The sequence below is a fragment of the Arachis hypogaea genome, chromosome 13, assembly GCF_003086295.3.
Source record: "Arachis hypogaea cultivar Tifrunner chromosome 13, arahy.Tifrunner.gnm2.J5K5, whole genome shotgun sequence".
NCBI classification, from domain to species: domain Eukaryota; kingdom Viridiplantae; phylum Streptophyta; class Magnoliopsida; order Fabales; family Fabaceae; genus Arachis; species Arachis hypogaea.
The window spans coordinates 69,376,761-69,401,534 of NC_092048.1; the positions used below are offsets into that span (position 1 = coordinate 69,376,761).

Genomic DNA, 24,774 nt, shown 5'->3' on the forward strand with positions numbered 1-24,774 from the left:
AACTTTGACGCCTCTATTTACCGTCGGATTCAGGTGCAGAATTTTAAGTATGATGGTAACTTATTCAAGTTATAAATTTCGACTCGTAATCGTTAGAAAATCCATCGGTAATGTCTGTCGCTAAATTCAATGGTATTTAGCATTTTTGTAGTGGATATTTTTCTCTATTTTGCTTCTGCTTCGTTGGTCTTTGTTGTTCTTCTCTGTTGGGTTGTGTGGATTACTATGGTTATGTTGTGTTAAATCTGCTTTTGCTTGCTACTGTATTGATTATGGTAGAGGGAGATGGTGGCGGCTGAAGAACATGTGGGTAGCAATAGTTGGAGGAGAAGGAGACGATGCTGTCCAGAGAATGGTGGATGGTGGCTTTGGGAGTGGTATAATTGAAATTTAAAAAAGTTGAATAAGGGTGTTTTTAGAAAAAATGTTATTAAAGTTTTAGTCCCATCTCCAAAAACTTCAGTCCTTTGTGTTCTCACTTTTTGGCAGTACTGAAAGGACTGAAATTTTAGAAACAGAGAATAAAATTTTAGTTTCAGTCTCTGGCCACTAAATACAATACTGAGTTCTAATCCCCTAGTCTCAGTCTCAGTACTCATTGCTAAACGCTATTTTAATGGTTATTATTCAATGTGTCAAGCAGATATGTGTTAAGGATGTCAACTTAAAGACATTTAACACTCTCAATATCAATTGGTGCAATTTGACACTATCAACTTAAAGACTCTTGATACTCTTAATGTTAATTAACACTGTCAACTTAAAATCACTTGACACTATCAATTAAAATGTCAATTGACATTCATAATTCAATGTGTCAAAAGTTAAGATAAATATTAATTAACACCCTTAATTTGTCGAAGTTAAGATAAAAGTTAATTAGAGCATTCAATAAATAATTAAATTTTCAGACTTTCAATCTTTATATGTCTTCAAATGAAAAATCTTAGGGGTATCATGTTACACAAAAAATAATATTACTTAAGAAAAAATAGTTGTTTAAGCAAAAGAATATTAGATAATGTTATTTTCAGTTTATGTTGTATTATTTTTAAGAAGTTAGTTTCAATACATTAAGAAAATTTTCAATTGACACTAGCAAAAGAGTCGTTTGAATCAAAATTTGAACTATACTAGAATTATAGGTATGCTATGTTAAAGATGTAACTGTCAATAATAACAATAGAGCACCAAAATAGAAAATACGGGAACATTTATCAATAATAGTAATAGAGTGTCAAGAAGCAACAAGTGCGGGAGCAGTTATTAATTGAAGTTTGAAAACTGACGAAAATATTCTAGGAATAATTATCAATTGACATTAGGTTAGTCTGTAAATAAACTTTTGGGCAAACGGTATAATCAGTTCAGTTTTTCTTGAAAAACAATTAAAAACTCAAAAATATTGTCAACCCCTCTAGCATCACAAAATAAAAATAAAAATCTTAAATAATTTTTCTGAAGTTTGAATTTAAACTTGTACTTTATTTTCTATTCTTCATTAAAGTTCTTTAATTTTATTTATTCTTTCTTTCTCGTTTAATTTCTGCATTTTATTTTACTTTTAGCATCTTGTATTTTTTGACCTTTAAATATTACTTCCGAAACTATAATTGAGATGCTAAAACAGCCACAAAAAGAATCGCTTCTTAAACTAAGATTGTCAAACAAAACTGAAAAATTATTAATTTATTTGTTGTTAATAATGGAATAAAAAATCGAGTAAAAGCGTCTCAATTTGCATTCTTGATAATATTAATTTAAGGGTTTTGTACAGAAGACTCAATAATAATAATAATAATAATAATAATAATAATAATAATAATAATAATAATAATAATTTATTTTTCTGTGTGTAAAACCTGTCTACAACAACCTATAAACCTTTCCTATCTCTATCACCTCTCCTAGCCTTTATAATCAAACTATAAGGATGTGCAAAGATGCTAATATTACTAGCAAGTCTTTCAGATATTAGAGCACAGAGGCTGCTGGCTGGAAATGATCTTAAGTGAATTTCCACAGTTTTTTTCTCTTTTTTTTTTTTTTTTTTGGAATGAATTTCCACAGCTTTTTTTTTTTTTTTTTTTTTGGCCTTTAATTTCCACAGCTTATACCGTCATTCGCATGAAGAAGAAGATGATGAGCAATACTAATAGACCCCCTTGGTGTTTCTTTTTTTTTTTTTTGTTTTCTGCTCATTGAGCCTCTTGCTTTGAATCCAGCTAGGTGCATGAATAATCCCTACATGAGGTGAATAGCGCATTGGCTGCCATACACGGTAACAAAGAGAAGCATGAAGGATTGAGAAAGAGGTGTGGCTTTGTTTGGGCTTCCAGTTGGGCCATAAACCGACGCTCCATCAGGAATTGTCATGCTTGGTGTTGATGGGGTCATTGTGGTGCCTCCTGGTGCAGTTGGGGTCATGGTGCTTCCTCCTGCTGTTGTTGGACTCATCATTCCATTTGGTGGGCTTTCATATGTTGATGTTGGTGGACTCATGCTGCATGATTGCATAAGGTGAATTAGATTTAATTGTCGGATTGAATTGGATAAACTGTTTTTATGTTTTATATACCAAAAAAGTGATTGATTTAATAGTTAAATTTTCTGGAGGGAGGTTTTCCCACCTTGATGATTTGGACGACGAATAGTGGCAGTTCCCATTACCTGAAATCGTCTCAAATTTTTAGAGAAGCAAATAATCTAATATGCAAGTACATATTCATCATGGATTAGTACAAAGATCAAAGCCACAAATCTAATAATTTAGTACGTTCACATACTTAATACAGATAGACAGACGTATAAGCATAATATAAGTTTACAATTCTAATAAATAAATAAATAAATATGCACACACTAACACTTAATTGTGCCATTAGAAAATTGAGTCAAGTAAATGAAGTTCACAATCCCAAAAGGATTCATATTTCATAAAACTTGACATTGGTATGATATGGAAGAAAATCTGTGCCACTTTAGTTATTGACTGAGTTTTATTCTTTTGAATTTCATAAATAAATCCAATAAGTTTGTCCGTTTTAAAAATACTTGTTGCATACTGCAATAATATATTTAACGTATGTTGCCAACGTATTTATTATGATACTCCTTATTGCTTTTAACTATTCACTTTTAAAATTCAATTTGATATAAAAACTTTGTATTTAAAAAATTAGGTCATAATTAATTTTTTATTATTTTCTTCCCGTAAAAATTCTATTATATTTTTTTTAGTATTTATATAATAAGGTTTCTATAGGAAGAAAGTAATTAATTGTGACCCAAACAACTCTATTATATAAAAAAGAAAAAATAAGTGGAAATAATTTTGTATATATATATATATATATATATATATATATTATCTTAGACCGATAAAATATATTATATAATTTTTAAATTTTATTAATAAAAATAATGCGTTATAAATGTTCCGACTCTCGAAACAATAAAAAGTTGACATTTTCCACCATGGACTCAAACTGAATTGATGATGAGGGAATTAAGGAAGTAGTAATGCATACATAACATATAGTTAGTTAATGAGAGTCTTACTTGGATCCTTGTTTGTAAGTGTTGCTGTTCCTCCAAATGAACAACTAGTAGGTGCTGGATTCTTCTGGTAGTAGTCGTTGAAAGCATAAGAAGCATGATCTTTCAGTGTGTTTGGGTTATAACAACTTGCTCCGGGTTGAATTGCTGAACAATCAGCCCCATACCCACAAGCATAGTCAAGAGCCACTTTCAGAGCCTTGTCCTGTGCTGACGCACTTGCAATGCACCATTGACCTCCTGATATAGCAGGAGACGTTGGGGTTGTAGGATTTGTATTTGTATTTGGGCTTGTTTGCATTGTAGTTGGGGTTGTTGATGGGCTATTGTTTGGGTTTGTGTTTGGGGATGTGGTGGGGTTTGTAGGAGTCATGTAAGTGGGTGGGCTTGTAGTTGTTGGTATTGGTGGGCTTTGTCTTGTTGTGTAGGGTGATTGAGGAGTTGTTGGGTTTAATGTTGGGTATGGGCTTGCTGTGCCTGGTGTTGTAGGGTTAACTATGGGAACTGAATCCAATTGAGTATTAAATTGGTATGAGATTTCTTGGTGTCCTTCATCTCTTAATATTGTTGCCGTAGTTAGACCTGGAAAAGAAATTATAGTAAGGACCGAACTAGTGATCTGAATATACTAACTTATTAACCCAAGTTTAATTTTCTTTGATTTCTTCCAAGTTAGGTGGCAGAGCTTGTTGAAGAAATGTAGTCACAGGTTCGAGAAATTCACTAATGAATGAGTTCAGGTAAAATTGATGTGTAATCAGATTTATTTTCTCTAATGATTATTTAACGCATATTCGTCATAATGTTTTTGTAAATTATAATAGATCGTTTAATATTTTGTAAATATTATTACAGTTTACAAGTATATACAAATTAAATTCCAAATAAAAAGAATCAGGGCAGAAAAGGAGGACGAAAAAAATAAAAAAATAGTGTTTATATATATATATATATATATGCTTTTAGTTACGTATATCCAATTTCTTATATAGTTATTTATTTATAATAAATTCATTCTCATTGAAAATAAAATAAAATATTAGATGTTTATACATCAGTACACCACTTAAATATATTTACATCTAAAAATAAAAGAACAACTTTTAAAGATAGAAACTAATTATAACTTAAATATCAATTATGTTATGTTTAGATTAAAAATAAATTATCAAATTAATTATTCGTATAAAATACATATTTAAAATGAATTAAATAATATATATATTTATATACAAATATATAATGGTTAATTTTTAAAGTATATATAGCATTTTGACGTGCACCCACATATATATAGTTGTGTTGCAATGTGACATACACCCAACAATTTATCTCTGACCACTTTGCAATTGAATCTTGAAGGATGCATGACAAATTGACAATGATGGTGAAAAGAATAAAATATCCTCAATCATCCCTGAAGATTAACTTCCACCATTTGGCCATTGATGAATTCATTTCTAAAACTCATGGCATCAATATTATAAAAATAAAAATCCCACACCGTTAGTGCATTCCTGTCCTTTTGTCATACACGTTTTGCACTCTTAACTATATTAGGGTGTCACACTCAATCATCTATTCATCTATGACTATATCTATTAAATGAAACTTCTTTAAGAGCAAAGATCCAACCATATATATAAAGAATCACCTGAGGTGAAGAGAAGAGACAAGGAAAATAGCCCAAGGCGCCAAATTAGAGCCCCCATATCTGCACGTTTTTTCTAAGCTTGTCTTCTTACTTTTCCTTCTTAGCTATGAGCCTATATGAGAAATGCTTCAGTTGGAAGAGAGAGAAGCATCTCTATTGTGTTGATGTGAAAGAAAACTTTATCTTTCTAAAACCTCTTCTTTATATAATACATTAATACCACAAACCTGAGAATCATAGCTTTCTTGGATCAATGAGAGAAGGAAGAATATAATAAAACTTGAGCAAGGAGGCATCAGAGAAGTCGAAATTAGCAAGCAAGAGAGAAGTTTCTTTTTTAAAAAAAAAAAAAGAAAGAAAAGGAGAAAAAGGTGCATATAACGGTAAAAGGCAATAGGGTGATTCATCTGTTTATTATTCAAATCTGCCACTTAAGAGATGAAATATATAACAAAAAACATAATGAATTAGTCAACCGATATTTGGCATAACAAAAATGTTACGTCCGCACAAATTATGAGTCATATATATTTGTGTATAAATATATATTATTTAATTTATTTTTAATATATATTTTATATTTTAATATATATTCTATAAATAATAAATTTAATTTTTATTTTTTATGTACACCCAAGAAATATTTGTTTGCATCAAGGTTTTGAAAATCGGTGCGGACCGGACGGTCGAATTAGTCGAACCGTGAATCACTGAGGAAAACAACTCGAACCAATGCTAAAATTATAGATTTTAAAAATCGCAATTGAACTGGCAAACCGGTCAGGAATCGGTCGGTCAAATCGAACCGTGATCTAGCCGATTTTTTGAGTGGAGAACGAAATACCGCTGTTTCAGCTGCCAGATATGTACTTAGCCCTAATTCCATCCTCCCGTGTCAGATGCCCATATCCAGATTCCACTCATTCCAGAACGCTCTGCCTCTTTCACACTCAGTCCAGGGCAGGGCTCCTCTCAATCGAGCTCTTGGCTGTCCTTCACCTCCGTCCAGCCAGCGCCTCGTGCCGCCGCCGTCGTTCCTTCGAGCAGCCACTGTTTGCTCGCTCACTTTTCCTCCGTCGCGCAGCAGCCATTGATATCAACCTTCCCTTCCATCCCGCAGCCATCGCAACCTTCCTCCGTCGCGTAGCCACGCCACCGCCGAAGGTGCTCCTCCGCAACCACTGTCCCGTTTGAAGCTCGTTCGAAGGTGCTCCATCACTGTTCCTTGTCTTGGTCACTCGGTGTCTCTGTCTCCCTCTTGCATGCTCTGTTGAAGGATTCTTCTAGGTCAATTTTTTTATTAACTATGAAACTATGATTGAAGCATTGCTTGATTATGTGAAGCTTTGTGAACTGTGAAGTCACTGAAGTGTGAATTGATTTACTGATTTACTGAAGTCAGTGAAATGTAAAGCTCTGTGAATAATTTTTTATTAATTATGATTGAATAATTGTTTGATTCTTCTAGCTTCTAGTTCTAGGTAATTTTTTTATTAACTATGTGATTTACTGTTAGTGTGTGGGCTGTTGGTGTTTAGTATTATTTGTTTAGTCTCTTGTTGAACTGCCAGTGCTGCTACCTCTGTTGCTGTTTCTGTCATGCCTTGCTATCTTGTTACCATTGATTTCATCTTTCCTCATTCTTGTTCTACTTCAAAAGCATGCTAAATTTGTGAGTGTCCATCCTTTTTTAATATGTTTATAAATAATAAGATTAGACATTGATTTTTCTGATTATGGTTTTGGTCTGTATTTGATGATGTTCAAATTTCATAATTTTGTTACTGGCTCCTGAAAGTTGGATTTATTTTTCTAATATGCTTAACATCAGAAGATTTGGAAGAGTTTGTTACTCTTTATTAAGAATGTGCTGAAACTTTGTTAAAATTTGGCTAAAAATTTTGTTACAAGTTAGATAGATACTTAGATAGATGAGATATGCCAAACTGAAACTTGAAGGTGGAGAATGTTTCTTATGTCCAGTTGCTTATAGGCAGTGAAAATGGCATGTTACCTATAATAGGAATGTTGGCAGCCCCAAGAATGGCAAGCCTTAGGAGCTTGATGAGGCTTGTCATCCTTCATTGGCCCTTTTCATGGATGAGATCAAGATTAGATAAAATCAACAACAACAACATTAACAACAAGAGTTCTTTGCCTTCTGATTCAATGATAATTTGGTATCTTGCCCTTGAGATTGGAAATTTCTGGTTACATTATTGGCTGTTGCTGATTTATCATGCTATGATATTGAACTTAGCTTGGAGTAGATGATTGAATATTTGTTATTGATTTGGTTAATTCAATTTTTTTTTTTGGTTTTTTATGACTATCTTAACGATTTCAATGGTGATATATTGAATGATATTATTAATAATTATGAAATTAAATGTTAAATTAGATTTTGGTTGATGTAGTACTATATATTTGGAAGACATTAAAATTTATGTTATATTATAACTATGTTTTAGAGTATTTATTTATAATTTATTTATTATTTTATTATAAAACGATTTTTTTGGTTAGACCATAATTGAACCGGTTAGATCAATAAATCAGTAAATCAATAACTAAAACGATTCGATGACCGGTTCGATTTTCAGAACTTTGGTTGGCATAACTAATAAGGAAACTCGTCATTAAGATAACGGTGTGACAAACCTACTTAAACTTTTATTTATAAAAGAGAACGAATATATAATTAATTAGGTGGCCATATCTGCAGTATTCTCTTGCTCATTTCCGTGTTTACTTTTTCACTGTTTCATGGGACTAAACCAAAAGCTAAAGCACATAGTCGCAGGATACACTGGTTCTGTACTTTAGTTGTTGTTTGCTTTAAAGCTATGTACATGAAGAATGCTGTCCCCTTCTCTATGTTTTCTAGGCGAACACATGTCTCAACGCAGTTCATTTTCTTTTCGTTTGAATAAGTACTTGCTATGGAATACTTAGATATGACGGTTTCTTTTTGGGGAATCAGCTGGGATATCGCCTTTATATTGCTTCCTTATCCAGCAAGAATTTGGTTAAGATATGTCATTGTTAAGGAACTTGAATTCTTTAATATAATTAACCCATCTTTTTGCATAGATTTATCATCAATTTTACGTCTAAAACTTGAGGGGTGTTCCGAACCTGTGCAGCAAATATTTCGAAGTATATTAATCTCGTCTCTTGTGATTCTTCAATTAATCCTCCTTTCAATTAGGAGAGATATAACTCGTATCATCGAAAATATGAAATATGGGTTCTTCTAATTAGGGATGTAATTGATTCGGTTCGGTTTTAGACCAAAAATTTCGAATCGACTTATTCGGTTTTTTTTCACTATCAACTGTTCGGTTTGTTGTTTGTAGGACAACTGAATCGAACCGAACCGAACCAATAACGGTTTGATTCGGTTATTTTTTCGATTTTTTAAAAAGTTAATAATAAAAAATTTAATCACCATAAAATGAAATTTAAAATAATCAATAAACTAAAATAACAACAGTATATCACATCCAAATTTAATACAATTTCAACTTAGCCCAATAATTGAACATAAAAACAAAGACAATTAGAAATGTCTAACAAACAACAAAAATAAAACTTTAAAATTAAATAAAAATCGAAACAACCTCTTTAAAACTAAATAAAAACCAAAACAACCACCATGCTTAATCTGAATTCACACTAGATTCATCATCATCTTCTCCAGTTGGTGCAATTTCTACAAAAACAAAATAAAGAAATCAATATAGATTATAAATTATAAACAAAAACTATAAAAGGAACTTCAAATTTCATTTTTACATACCTAATTCAAGTTTCTCAAACTCCTCAATAAGTTCCTCAAAATCAGTTGTTATTAGAGAAGCACGAAGCCAATTTTGTGTGTAAATCAACGCCTCAACTGTCTTTGGAGTTAGAGAACTTCTGTAGTAGTTAAGCACTCGTCCACCAGTGCTAAAAGCCGATTTTGAAGCAACAGTCAAGACCAGCATTGCTAAAACATCTCTAGCTATTTGGGATAACATCTCTAGCTATTTGGGATAAGATAGGATACTTATTAGAATTCACCTTCCATTAATTCAATATATCAAAAGTATTTTGATCACGAGACTTCTCTAAACCATCCATCAAATACAAATCCACCTCATTCTTGTTGAAAGATAAGGATTATTTGACTAGGGTCACCCGAGTCCCTAGAAAATTTTTTACATTGATTCAACAAATGATATCGCATATTAGTTGTACCATTTCTATGAGAGTCACATGCATATGATGCACCACACCAATTACATTTAGCCCTAGGATGTGATGGCTTAGACTTAGGATCCCTTGTAAAGTATTTCCAAGTCCAAGATCTAGGTATAGAAGGTTTTCTGTTATCTTCATTGGGTTCATCCTTGTCATCCTCTTCATCAGTTTCCATATTGCTTGGAGCTGGATTTGTAGGAGTTGCACTCACATTAGTTAAATCAAACTTCCTCTTCTTTGACTTAGGATAGAGCGGGAGTTTGGTAAGCACACCGCTGTCTGTTGAAGAACGTACTATGGACTCAACATTTTCACCTGTAACTTCAGGCATTGGTTCACTGGGTTGTTCATTGCTTGTTAGCTGCATATATATAAACATAACAATGAACAACAAAATACAGTAATTTTATTAAAAAATATTTTTCAAACTCATCAACCTAATCAAGAACAGACCAGCAACAATAATTAGAGACAGTAATTTTATTCAAAAATTTTATTCAAACTCATCAACCTAATCAAGAACAGACCAGTAACAACAACAAAATTATAGCCATAATGAGTTTGAAGATTCTACCATTATCAACTTATAACATTAAAAAAAATTGAGAAATTTCCAACAGACCAGCAACAACAACAAAATTATAACCATAATAAAGTTGAAGATTCTATCATTATCAACTTATAACATTCAAAAAAATTGAGAGTTTCTAACAGACCAGCAACAACGACAAAATTATAGGGATAATAATGTCAAAGATTCTTCCATTATCAACTTATAACATTCAAAAAGTTGAGAAGTTTCCAACAGACTAGTAACAACAACAAATTTTATGCAAAAAATTGTGAACATACTAAGTTACTAACCACAGAAGAAGACACTGTAAGTTGCAGGAGAGGACTTGAACTGAGGCTGTTGCTCGGTGACGGAGAGGACTACTTGGCGATGAAGAGGAACTGCTCGGTGACAGCGAGTGCTACTTAGTGACGGAGAAGAACTGCTTAGTTTAGGGTTTGCTATGACGGCACGGACTGGATGACCGCACAAACTGGACGACGGCACGACTGGACGACAGTGTAGACTGGACCACGGCGTGAACTGGACAACGATACGAATTGGACGATGCCGCAGGCTAGACGAGGTGCTCTCCAGCTCTCTGCTACGCCTGTGACGGAGATGACGGTGCTGCAGTTGCGATGATGTCCTTGAGAGCGACGATGGATGACTTGCGACTGGAGGACGGCGGAACGACACTCTCTAGCTCTTTGGCTCTCTAGCTCTCTCAGGCTCTCATTCTCTCAAGCATGGAAGATGAAGATAAATGTGAGTTATGGGCTTGTGGGGTGGCTGTTTGAAAGCTGAAAGGGAGTTAGAGTTAGGAATTTGGGAATTTTTCTATTAGGTTAAAGGGTAATTTGGTAAAAAAAAGCATTACTGAACCACTTCTTTGGTTCGATTCGGTTCAATTTAGTTTTTGCCAAGACAACCGAAAACCGAACTGAATCGATCGATTTAATTCAAAAAAACAAAAAAATTGATTTTTTTTATTTTTATTTGGTTGTTATAAATTTCAGTTCGGTTTTACGAAAAATTTTGATCCACTTCAATAACTTACACCCTTAAAAAGTATTCTTTAATTAGTGATTCTTTTCTTAACTTTAAAAAAAGTATACCTTCTGCCTTCTTATAATTGTTTTTATAATTGAATAAGACGAATTCAACGTCTATATAGTCAGTTATTGGTGATCATTAAATCGTAATGATGTAAAATAGATGTTATATTTTAATATAATTTTATCTTTACGAATTCGAGTTTCTTGCAAACTAAAGCTGAGTTATAAGGAAAAAATTATAAAAAGTACCCATGAAATTTATGAACGCTAACAAAAGTACCTATAAACTAAGAAAATTAACAGTTCCCATGAAAGAAGGGTTCCATAAGACAAAAGTATCTAAACCCTAATTTTTTGTTGATTTTTTAATAAAATTTCTAAACTATCCCCACCCTCAACTCACTTTTCCAACCTTCCATAACTCAACCTGCACCTTTACAACCCATTGATGCACGCCAGATCGTCGATTAGGAATTTTCACCAATTGATGGAGTGGATCCATTGTGAGTATAGCTTCCAACTGACAAAACAGCGTGAATCAAAGTTTAAAAGAAGAGTGTCACAATTTAAATCAATAAAAACCAGGAGTTTTACTTTCCGGGTCATTTTTCCTTGGACTAGCAATCAAGTGTGCAACTTTGGTTGCGAATTCGGGCAGTTTTTCACGCATAGGACGGAAATTAAAGAAATTAGAAATTAAATGAACTAAAATAATGAAATGGTAAAGAGCTAGAATGAGCAAACAAGCAAGACAATAAACTAAGCAAGCATGAATAGGAACAAATACTAAGCTATTACCAGATTAAAAGACAATTAATGCAAACTAAGGAAGGTTAGAGCAATAAATCAATGAAGATGTAATTCAATTGTATAAAAGAATATTGACTTGGAGTTGATCAGTTGAGAGTTAAGGAATCCTATCCTTGTCATAACTACAACCATGGCAATTACAATGAGTTAATCTCATTTAGTTAACCCCTAAACAATAGAGAAAGTTAAGTAGGCATAATTGGCCTTAATCTACAAATCCTAGCTAACATACTAATTAAGCTTAGTAAAAAGCTAGCGTTAGTGGAAACAAGAGCAACTAACAACCCAAAATTACCACTTAATATTGGACATTAATGACTCTAGGATCCTAGTTACTAAAACCCCAAGCCAAGGAGTGAAAATCTACTCCATATTCATAATGGGCATTTCAACAAACACTTGGTGGGCACAATAATAAAACATAGTAATTTGCAAAAGATACTTGAAACTATAACCAATCAATGTAAACAATCAACAATAGTAACTTAATCAAACATATATAATCCTCAAAACATCAAATTCATTAACAAAAAAGTCAAGAATTCACAAGTAACTAAACCAACAAAGTAACTTTAATTATAAGAAAGTATGAATAAATATAGTGTAAATGAAGAGAAAATTAAGGACAACTTACAGTGGAAAAAGTTAGAATCTAAGATTGAAATGTAAATAGTAAACCCTAATAAAACCTTAATAAGAATTGAGAGTGTTTTCTAAGAGAAACTAACTAAAAACCTATTAAAACTTGCTAATATGATGTATGTATGTATTGCAATGTTGTCCCCTTTTGACAAAGCTTCAAAACTCATATTCGGGCCAAAGAGGCCCCTCAAAAACACGAGCCACGTGACTTTCTAAATGAGGCACACGCTCGTACCTGTGCGTACACACAACCATGTGTGCGTAAGCACGGATACATGTGCGTACGCATGTACCAAAATGCTCCACTTGTGCGTATGTATGGGGTAGGTGTGCGTACGCACGCACCAAACTCTTCTCCTTTATTTCTTCATGAAATCTTCCACTTTGCATACTTTTCTTCCACTTCTCCAAAGCCATCTGATGGAAGGTTTATCGTCGGTCTAGAATTTTTCAATAAAGATCACATTGTATGTATAGTCCTAAACCGACAACTAATCACTCTATCAAAGTTTAATATGGTTGTCACAAGTTCAACCCAATAAAACTAACCGAGAGTATTGCTCCCGGGTCGTCCTCAAGAGAATGGGCAAGTGTGTGAATTAAGGTTAGTTAGAATTTCAGGGTTGAGAGTCATAAACAAGAATTTAAGCTAGCAAACTTAACATATAAGAAACTTAAATTGCAAGAAATTTAAATCAAAACAGTTAAAGCAAGAACTAGGTAAATGGCAATCTAATAAGACACTATATAAATCTAATTATATTCTAGAGCTAACTAAACAACTAAAATTAACTAAGGCAAGAACTAAGTAATTAGAATTTTGGGTTTCCAAATATGAGATGCAAAAGAACTCTTGACTAAGGCATAGGAATTGAGATCACCATCCTTGTCTAACAACCATATATTGACAATTATGAGGAACCAAGCCCATCACGTCTACTTCTACAATTGAAATATGTCAAATAGGCTTGATCAACTTCAACTTATACGTCCCAATCTAACTACTAATTGACTTAGTAATAGACTAATATCCACGGGTATCAATTTGACCAACAAGGGTTCTCTAATCACCAATTTAATTATACCCAATGACTCAAGGTCACTCAATTCCCTTAGCCTAGGCCAAGAGTATAGAAATCTACTCCATAATCAATGAAAATATTTCATCAAACACATGGTAGGCACTAGCTAAAGACATATCTAATTTACAAAATTAACTAGAAATTAAAATTACCCACTAACAATTATCAATAGAAACTAACTTAAGCAACACTATAAATCATAGGAAACATCAATGTACTAATAAAAGTTCAAAATCAACAAGGTTCACGAAATGAGAAGAGAAAGGAAAAATAAAGAGAAGAACATAATTCTAACACAAGATCTATGCAAAATTATACTAGAGAAACTAAAATTAAGTAATTAAAACTAGAATCAACAAGATCCAATTCAGAAATTCAGACAAGAAAATGATCAAAATGCACTAAACCTAGAGAGAAGTTGGTGCACGAAATTGTAAATCACACTTTTTACAACTCGTACCACTAACCAGCAAGTGTACTGGGTCGTCCAAGTAATACCTTACGTGAGTAAGGGTCGAATCCCACGGAGATTGTCGGCTTGAAGCAAGCTATGGTTATCTTGTAACTCTTAGTCAGGATATCAATTATGATTATCAGTTTGAATTGCGAAGAATAAAAGAGCATGAAATAAATACTTGTTATGCAGTAATGGAGAATATGTTGGAGTTTTGGAGATGCTTTGTCTTCTGAATCTCTGCTTTCCTACTGTCATCTTCTTCACGAACGCAAGGCTCCTTCCATGGCAAGTTGTATGTTGGTGGATCACCGTTGTCAATGGCTACCATCCGTCCTCTCAGTGAAAAAGGTCCATGTACATGGCTAATCATCTGTCGGTTCTCACTTGTGATGGAATAGGATCCATTGATCCTTTTGCGTCTGTCACTACGCCCAGCACTCGCGAGTTTGAAGCTCGTTGCAGTCATCCCTTCCCAGATCTTACTCGGAATATCATAGACAAGGTTTAGACTTTCCGGATCTCAAGAATACTGCCAATGCATTCTAGCTTATACCACGAAGACTCTGGTCTCACGGATCTAAAAATTCTGTTGTCAGGAGAGGCGATCAGACTCATGAGCCAGGAACCCAAGAGATACTCATTCAATCTAAGGTAGAATGGAGGTGGTTGTTAGGCACGTGTTCATAGGTTGAGAATGGTGATGAGTGTCACGGATCATCACATTCAAAATATTGAAGTGCGAATGAATATCTTAGATAGAAACAAGCGTGTTTGAATAGAAAATAGAAATAGTTGCATTAATTCATCGAGACACAGCAAAGCTCCTCACCCCCAACGATGGAGTTTAGAGACTCATATCATCAAAGATACAAAGTTCAGATCTAAAAATGTCATGAGCTGCGAAAATAAATCTCTAAAAGTTGTTTAAATACTAAACTAGTAACCTAGGTTTACAGAAAATAAGTAACTAAGTGCAGATAGTGCAGAAATCCACTTTCGGGGCCCACTTGGTGTGTGCTTGGGCTGAGCATTGAGCTTTACACGTGTAGAGACTTCTCTTGGAGTTAAACGCCAGGTTGTAGCCTGTTTCTGGCTTTTAACTCTGGTTTGTAACCTATTTCTAGCGTTTAACGCCAGAATAGGGTAAAGACTTGGCGTTAAACGCCAATTTGCGTCATCAAAACTTAGGCAAAGTATGAACTATTATATATTACTGGAAAGCCCTGGATGTCTACTTTCCAACGCAATTGAGAGCGTGCAAATTGGTCTTCTGTAGCTCCAGAAAATCCATTTCGAGTGCAGGGAGGTCAGAATCCAACAGCATCTGCAGTCCTTTTTCAGCCTCTGAATCAGATTTTTGCTCAGGTCCCTCAATTTCAGCCAGAAAATACCTGAAATCATAGAAAAATACACAAACTCATAGTAAAGTCCAGAAATGTAAATTTTGAATAAAAACTAATAAAAATATACCAAAAATTAATTAAAATATGCTGAAAACTACTTAAAAACATTGCTATAAAAAGCGTATAAATCATCCGCTCATCACAACACCAAACTTAAATTGTTGCTTGTCCCCAAGCAACTGAAAATCAAATAGGATAAAAAGAAGAAAATATACTATAAATTCCAAAATATCAATGAAACTTTGTTCCAATTAAATGAGCGGGACTAGTAACTTTTTGCCTCTGAACAGTTTTGGCATCTCACTTTATCCTTTGAAGCTCAGGATGACTGGCATCTATAGGAACTCAGAATTTAGATAGTGTTATTGATTCTCCTAGTTCAGTATGTTGATTCTTAAACACAGCTACTTTATTGATTGTGACTCAGCTTTGCTAAAGTCCTCAATTAGAGGTGTCCAGAGTTCTTAAGCACACTCTTTTTGCTTTGGACCTCGACTTTAACCGCTCAGTCTCAAGCTTTTCACTTGACACCTTCACGCCACTAGCACATGGTTAGGGATAGCTTGGTTTAGCCGCTTAGGCCAGGATTTTATTCCTTTGGACCCTCCTATCCATTAATGCTCAAAGCCTTGGATCCTTTTTATTTTACCCTTGCCTTTTGGTTTAAAGGGTTACTGGCTTTTTGCTCTTGCCTTTTGGTTTAAAGAGCTCTTGGTTTTTTTCTGCTTACTTTTTCTTTTTCTTTTTTTTTTGCCATTTTTTTCGCAAGCTTTTGCTTTTCGCTGCTTTTTCTTGCTTCAAGAATCAATTTTATGATTTTTCAGATTATCAAATAACATTTCTCTTTTTTCATCATTCTTTCAAGAGCCAACAATTTTAACATTCATAAATAACAAATTCAAAAGACATATGCACTGTTCAATCATTCATTCAGAGAAACAAAAAGTATTGTCACCACATCAAAATAATTAAACTAATTTCAAGGATGAATTCGAAATCATGTACTTCTTGTTCTTTTGTGATTAAAAACATTTTTCATTTAAGAAAGGTGATGGATTCATAGGACATTCATAGCTTTAAGGCATAGACACTAGACACTAATGATCATGTAAGAAAGACACAAACATAAATAAACATAAAGCATAGAGAACGAAAACAGAAAAAATAAACAGACAAGGAGATTAAGGAACGGGTCCACCTTAGTAAGGGTGGCGTCTTCATCGTCTTGAAGAACCAATGGTGCTCTTGAGCTCCTCTATGTCTCTTCCTTGCCTTTGTTGCTCCTCCCTCATACCTCTTTGATCTTCTCTAATCTCATGGAAGGTGCCATATGGTTATGGAAAATTAAAAAGCAGAGTTTTCTCCACACCAAACTTAAAATGTTTGCTCGTCCTCGAGCAAAAGAAGAAAGAAAGGAGGAGATGGAGATGTGTGGTGGGTTCGGCCAAGGGAGGGTGATAGTGTGTATGAGGGGTTTATGATGGATGGATGTGAGTGGTGAAGATGGTATGGAAAAGAGGGTGGGGTAGGTGGGGATCCTGTGGGATCCACAGATCCTGAGGGGTTGATGATTGGATTTTTGTGTGGTTTAGAATTTCACAAATGAAGTCTCGTTGCAATATAGTTTCTAAACCAACAATAATCCTTTCATACAAAAATTTATTTGTCACAAGTACAAACTCCTAAATTTATAAACCGAAGTATTGAACCTCGGATTGTTCTCCCTAGGAATTACAATGAAGAGGCATGAAAAGTAAATGGCAATGAAAATAAACTAACAACTAGAAAGCTCTTGGTAAGGTTGTGAGAATTAGAAGTTCTATCCTAGTTATCCTCCTCAATTGTGACCACAATTACCCATTGCTACCACTTAGTTAACCTCTAACTATGGAGAAAAGTCAAGTGGATGAATCAACTTGATTCCACAAGTCCTAGCCAACTCCCAAGGGAAAGACTAGCTTTAGTGGTATCCAAATCAATTAGCAACTTCTAATTATCAATCAACAAAGGCATTAGATAACTCAAGCATCACTAATTACTCTACCAAAGCTAAGAGGAACAAAATCTACACTAAAGTCCAACCAAGCATTTCATCAAACACTTAGAAGGCACAAAACAAAAGCATAGTAAAATTGCATGGAAAGTAAATCTACACTACTCAATTGCAAAGAATTAAACAACAACAAATCAATAAAGGAACATAAATCATAAATTGCATTAAAGGAAAATAGAAGAACAAAAATGCATCAACATAAAAGTAGAGAATTACATGAATTAAATGCTAAACTAGAGAGAGGAAATGTAGAAGAAGAAGAAATTACAAAGGAAAAGTAAATCAAAGCATGAATTAAACCTATATCTAAGATTTCCTAATCTAGATCTAACCTTCTCCTAATCCTAGAGAGAAGTGAGAGCTTCTCTCTCTAGAAACTAACTAAAGCATGATAAAACTAAAATAAAATTAAACTAATGACTAGATGTCTCATCCCTCTTCAATCCTTGGGTATAGCATCAAATATAAGTTAGATTGGGCCCACAAGGCTTTAGAATTCGCTGGCCACTAATTGCTTTTAATGAATCTCGTCCAAATCGGTGCGTATGCATACATGCCGTGTGCGCGCCCTCTAAACATGATGCAACTATGGTAAATCTTATATAATTTTGAAGCTCCGGATGTTAGCTTTCCAACACAACTGGAACCGCATCATTTGGACCTCTGTAGCTCAAGTTATGGTCGATTAAATGCAAAGAGTTCGGCTTGACAGCTTTTGAGATTCCTTCATTTCTTTATGAGTTCTCTATTTTTACATGCTTTTCCTTCATTCCCTTGATCCAATCTTTGCCTCCTAAATCTGAAATTACTCAACAAACATATCAAGGCATATAATGGAATCAAGGTGAATTATTTTAGCTATTCTAAGTCCTAAAAAGCATGTGTTCACTCTTAAGCACAATTAAAGAAGAAGTTATAAAACCATGCTATTTCATTGGATAAATGTGGGTATAAAGTTATAAAATCCCCTAAATCAAGCACAAGATAAATCCTACAAATGGGGTTTATCAACCTCCCTACACTTAAACCAAGCATGTCCTCATGCTTAAACCAAGAGAAAGCAAAGGGTATCAACATTTACTCAATGAAATCTAATCTAAATGCAAACTACCTATATGCAAACTATCTAAATGAATGCAATTGCTTGGTCAAAATAAATCAATTCCCAAGAATATATATATAAGCACAAGGGCCAAAGGTATTAACAACCATGCCAAACTACAATTGAATTGAGCTATTAAATATTTTTACAAACTTGCATGAAGAATGATGATCATAGGTGAAAATACGTAATTGAGCATCAAACCCTCACCGGATGTGTTTGCACTCTATTTGCTCAAGTGTTTAGGGTTGATCCTCTCAATTCTCCCCTAATCATGCTTTCCAAGATTTGTTTTTCATCTAACAATCAACAATTATTTCATGCATGCATACAATTATCATGAGGTCTTTTCATCGGTTGTAATGGGGCTAGGGTCAAGGTAGGATGCATATTTGGTCAAGTGAGCTTGAAATTTGAATCTTTGATAAGCTTAAACTTCCCACCTAACCTATGACATCCTATACAATTTCAAAGCTAACCTAACTATCCATTTTTCTCACTTTTTCACATGCTCATGCATTCTCTTTTCATTGATCACAACACATATGCATTGATTATTATATTAGGCTTCACTTAGGGCATTTTGTCCCCTTTTTATTACTTTTCTTTTCTTTTTCTTTTCTTTCTTTTTTTTTCTTTTTCTTTTGATTTCTACATATATATATATATATATATATATTTTTTCTTCCTTTTTATTTTCACATATATTTTTTTTCTTTTTGCAATAAAGTATATACAAGAGTATCAATGCATATGGTTTTACATTTGATTAACACATGGTTCATCTCCCCAAGTCTCATTACCAAATAGATTGGCATTCAGCTTCATGATTGCACCAAGAAACTTGGCAACTTGCTCTTCAGTAACATCTTCATTCTCTTCAGAAGAAGAGTACTCTTCAGAGCTCGTGAATGGCATAAGGAGGTTCAATGGAATCTCTATGGTCTCTAGATGAGTCTCAGATTCCTTTGGTTCCTCAGAGGGAAACTCCTTATTGATCACAGTACATCCCAGGAGGTCTTCCTCCTTGGGATTCACGTCATCAACCTCCCTTACAGGTTCGGCCATGGTAATTAATTCAATGGCCTTGCACTCTCCTTTTGGATTCTCTTCTGTATTGCTTGGGAGAGCACTAGAAGGGGTTTCAGTGATTCTTTTACTTAGCTGGCCCACTTGTGCTTCCAAATTTCTAATGGAGGACCTTGTTTTGTTCATGAAACTCACAGTGGCCTTAGATAGATCAGAGACTAAGTTTGCTAAATTAGAGGTATTTTGTTCAGAGTTCTCTGTCTGTTGCTGAGTGGATGATGGAAAAGGCTTGCTATTGCTAAACCTATTTCTTCCACGATTATTAAAGCCTTGTTGAGGCTTTTGTTAATCCTTCCATGAGAGATTTGGGTGATTTCTCCATGAGGGATTATAGGTGTTTCCATATAGTTCACCCATGTAATTCACCTCTGTTATTGTAGGGTTCTCAGGATCATAAGCTTCTTCTTCAGAAGATGCCTCTTGAGTACTGTTGGATGCAGCTTGCATTCCATTCAGACTCTGAGAAATCATATTGACTTGCTGAGTCAATATTTTATTCTGAGCCAATATGGCATTCAGAGTATCAATTTCAAGAACTCCCTTCTTCTGAGGCGTCCCATTACTCACAGGATTCCTCTCAGAAGTGTACATGAACTGGTTATTAGCAACCATGTCAATGAGTTCTTGAGCTTCAGCAGGCATTTTCTTTAGGTGAATGGATCCACCTGCAAAAGTATCCAATGACATCTTAGCTAATTCAGACAGACCATCATAGAATATATCTAGGATGGTCCATTCTGAAAGCATGTCAGAAGGACACTTTTTGGTCAGTTCCTTGTATCTCTCCCAAGCTTCATAGAGGGATTCACCTTCTTTCTGTTTGAAGGTTTGAACATCCACTCTAAGCTTACTCAGCTTTTGAGGAGGAAAGAACTTGGCTAAGAAAGCCTTGACCAGCTTATCCCAAGAGTTCAGGCTATCTTTAGGTTGAGAATCCAACCATATTCTAGCTCTGTCTCTTATAGCAAAAGGGAAAAGCATGAGCCTGTAGACTTCAGGATCTACTCCATTAGTCTTAACAGTATCACATATCTGCAAGAATTCAGTTAAGAACTAAAAAGGATCTTCAGATGGAAGTCCATGAAACTTGCAATTTTGTTGCATTAGAGAAACTAGCTGAGGTTTCAGCTCAAAATTGTTTGCTCCAATGGTAGGGATAGAGATGCTTCTTCCATGTAAATTGGAATTTGGTGCAGTAAAGTCACCAAGCATCCTCCTTGCATTATTATTATTTTCGGCTTCCATCTCCTTTTCCTGTTCGAAAATTTCTGTAAGGTTATCTCTGGATTGTTGTATTTTAGCTTCTCTTAGTTTCCTCTTCAGAGTCCTTTCAGGTTCAAGGTCTGTTTCAACAAGAATGTTCTTGTCCTTGCTCCTGCTCATATGAAAAAGAGGGAACAGAAAAATAATAATAATAGGGATCCTTTTTGCCCAAGTATAGAGGTTCCCCTGTGTGAGTAGAAGAAGAAAAGAATGTAATGTAAAGAAGGGAAGAAGAGAAAATTCGAACACAGATGGAAGAGGGGGTCCGAATTTGGGCGAGATGAAGTGTTAGTAGATGAATAAATAAATAGAAGGAGATGAGAGAGAAGGAGGATTTTCGAAAATAAAATTTTGAAAAGGGGTTAGTAATTTTCGAAAATTAGGAATGAAATCAAATTTAAAATAAAAAATTGAAACAATTAGTTAATTAAAAAGAATTTTTGAAAAAGAGGGAGATATTTTCGAAAATTAGAGAGAGAGAGTTAGTTAGGTAGTTTTGAAAAAGATAAGAAACAAACAAAAAGTCAATTAGTTAGTTGAAAAAGATTTGAAAATCAATTTTGAAAAGATAAGAAGATAAAAAGTTAGGAAAGATATTTTAAAATCAAATTTTTGAAAAAGATAAGATTTTAAAAAAGATATGATAGAAAGATATGATTAGAATTAGTTTTGAAAAAGATTTGATTTTTAAAATCATAATTAATGACTTGATTCACAAGAAATCACAAAATATGATTCTAGAACTTAAAGTTTGAATCTTTCTTGACAAGCAAGTAACAAACTTGAAATTTTTGAATCAAAACATTAATTAATGAGAATATTTTCGAAAATTATAAGATAAAATTAAGAAAAGATTTTTGAAAAATATTTTTAAAATTTTCGAAAATAAATAAGAAAAATGAAAAAGATTTGATTTTTGAAAAAGATTTTGAAAAAGATAAGATTTTTAAATTGAAAATTTGATTTGACTCATAAGAACAACTAGATTTTAAAAATTTTTGAAAAAGTCAATCCAAATTTTTGAAATTTATGAGTGAAAAAGGGAAAGATATTTTTTTGATTTTTTGAATTTTTAATGATGAAAGAGAAAAACATGAAAAAGACTCAATGCATGAAAATTTTGGATCAAAACATGTGATGCATGCAAGAACACTATGAATGTCAAGATGAACACCAAGAACACTTTGAATGTCAAGATGAACACCAAAAACTTATTTTTGAAAAATTTTCAAGAAAAGAAAACATGCAAGACACCAAACTTAGAAATTTTTCATGTATAGACACTATGAATGCAAAAATGCACATGAAAAACAAGAAAAGACACAAAAACAAGAAAACATCAAGATCAAACAAGAAGACTGGCCAGGAACAACTTGAAGATCATGAACACTATGAATGCATGAATTTTCGAAAAATGCATAAATTTTTAAAAAAAATGCAATTGACACCAAACTTAAAATTGACTCAAGACTCAAACAAGAAACACAAAATATTTTTGATTTTTATGATTTTATGATTTTTTTTTGGATTTTTCGAAACTTATTTGAAAAAGAAAAATAAGGATTCCAAAATTTTTAATATGAATTCCAGGAATCTTTCAATATTAGCCCAAAGCTCCAATCAAAGGGTTGGACATGGCTTAATAGCCAGTCAAGCTTTAGCATGTAAATCAGGTGGATCAGGAACAGCAGCAGGTGGATTAGCAACAACTAGCTTGCTCTTGATAATGTTGGGTTGGAAGCCCCAGTCCAAATGAATTTAGACATGGCTTTACAGCCAGTCAGGCTTCAACATGCTTCATGAAACACTAGAATTCATTCTTAAAAAATTTTAGAATAATTTTCGAAAACAGATGAGAAATTTTTGAAATATTTTTTTGAAATTTTTTTTTGAAAATAAAACAAAAAGAAAATTACCTAATATGAGCAACATGATGAACCGTGAGTTGTCCAAACTCGAACAATCCCCGGCAACGGCGCCAAAAACTTGGTATGCGAAATTGTTACTCAGGTTGTAAAATTTGTTGTTCGTTCTCTCCCCGGCAACGGCGCCAAAAACTTGGTGCACGAAATTGTGATCCTAGGATGAAAAATACAATCCAGGATGTCTAATATAATAGTAAAAAGTTCTATTTATAATAAACTAGCTACTAGAGTTTACAGAAATAAGTAATTGATGCATAAATCCACTTCCGGGGCCCACTTGGTGTGTGCTTGGGCTGAGATTTAGCTTTCCACGTGCAGAGGCTTCTTTTGGAGTTGAACGCTAGGTTGTAACGTGTTTCTGGCGTTTAACTCCAGACTGCATCGTAGAACTGGCATTCAACGCCCTTTTGCGTCATCTAAACTCGGCTAAAGTATGGACTATTATATATTGCTGGAAAGCCCTGGATGTCTACTTTCCAACGCAATTGGAAGCGCGCCATTTTGAATTCTGTAGCTCCAGAAAATCTACTTTGAGTGCAGGGAGGTCAGAATCCAACAACATTAGCAGTCCTTCTTCAACCTCTGAATCTGATTTTTGCTCAAGTCCCTCAATTTCAGCCAAAAAATACCTGAAATCACAGAAAAATACACAAACTCATAGTAAAGTCCAGAAATGTGAATTTAACATAAAAACTAATAAAAACATCCCTAAAAGTAACTAGATCTTACTAAAAACATACTAAAAACAATGCCAAAAAGCGTATAAATTATCCGCTCATCAGACTCATAGGCATATGGTGGTGGTTCTTGAAAGTCACAAGGAGATTCACCATAGCCATTGGGTTGGTATGCATCATAGAATGGCTCTTCTTCATATTGCATTGGTGGAGGTTTTTGCCATGAAGATTGATCATATGCATATGGCTCCTCCCACCTTTGGTTATCCCATCCTTGATACACATTCTCATTATAGTCCTCATTTCCTACAACATAGTTAGAACCAAACTCATAGCCAAAGTGAGAATTCATGGTGAAAAAGCAAAATAAAACTAATAAAATCTAGTAAACAAGCAATTGACAAACTTATTCACAATATTCACATATATACAATAACTAATAACATAACACCTTTGCAATTCCCCGGCAACGGCACCATTTTGATGATTGGATTTTTGTGTGGTTTAGAATTTCACAAATGAAGTCTCGTTGCAATATAGTTTCTAAACCAACAATAATCCTTTCATACAAAAATTTGTTTGTCATAAGTACAAACCCCTAAATTTATAAATCGAAGTATTAAACCTCGGGTCGTTCTCCCTAGGAATTACAATGAAGTGTCTTGTTATTGGTTATGGAGTATGTTTTGGGGTTTTTGGGATAAGAGGCATGAAAAGTAAATGGCAATGAAAATAAACTAACAACTAGAAAGCTCTTGGCAAGGTTGTGAGAATTAGAAGTTCTATCCTAGTTATCCTCCTCAATTGTGACCACAATTACCCATTACTACCACTTAGTTAACCTCTAACTATGGAGGAAAGTCAAGTGGATGAATCAACTTGATTCCACAAGTCCTAGCCAACTCCTAAGAAAAAGACTAGCTTTAGTGGTATCCAAATCAATTAGCAATTTCTAATTATCAATCAACAAAGGCATTAGATAACTCAAGCGTCACTAATTACTCTATCAAAGTCAAGAGGAACAAAATCTACACTAAAGTCCAACCAAGCATTTCATGAAACACTTAGAAGGCACAAAAGGAAAGCATAGTAAAATTGCATGGAAAGTAAATCTACACTACTCAATTGCAAGGAATTAAACAACAACAAATCAAATCAACAATAAAGGAACATGAATCATAAATTGCATTAAAGGAAAATGGA

The 24,774-nt window shown here is 33.9% G+C and overlaps 1 protein-coding gene and 1 non-coding gene across 2 annotated transcripts; one reads left to right on the plus strand and one right to left on the minus strand.

The window, feature by feature from the left end:
* Positions 1–1,819: 1,819 nt before the first annotated feature.
* On the minus strand, positions 1,820–5,523 carry LOC112732278 (uncharacterized). Its single transcript, XM_025780937.3, has 4 exons — positions 5,213–5,523; positions 3,562–4,140; positions 2,631–2,670; positions 1,820–2,503 (listed from the first exon to the last, which is right to left on the minus strand). The coding sequence occupies exons 1-4, from the start codon at positions 5,268–5,270 to the stop codon at positions 2,245–2,247; spliced, it is 936 nt and encodes a 311-aa protein (XP_025636722.1). The 5' UTR covers positions 5,271–5,523; the 3' UTR covers positions 1,820–2,244.
* A 14,924-nt stretch (positions 5,524–20,447) lies between these two features.
* On the plus strand, positions 20,448–20,555 carry LOC112739137 (small nucleolar RNA R71). The gene has a single exon (XR_003170076.1). It is a non-coding gene; the product is annotated as a small nucleolar RNA R71 (small nucleolar RNA).
* The last annotated feature ends 4,219 nt before the right edge of the window (positions 20,556–24,774 follow it).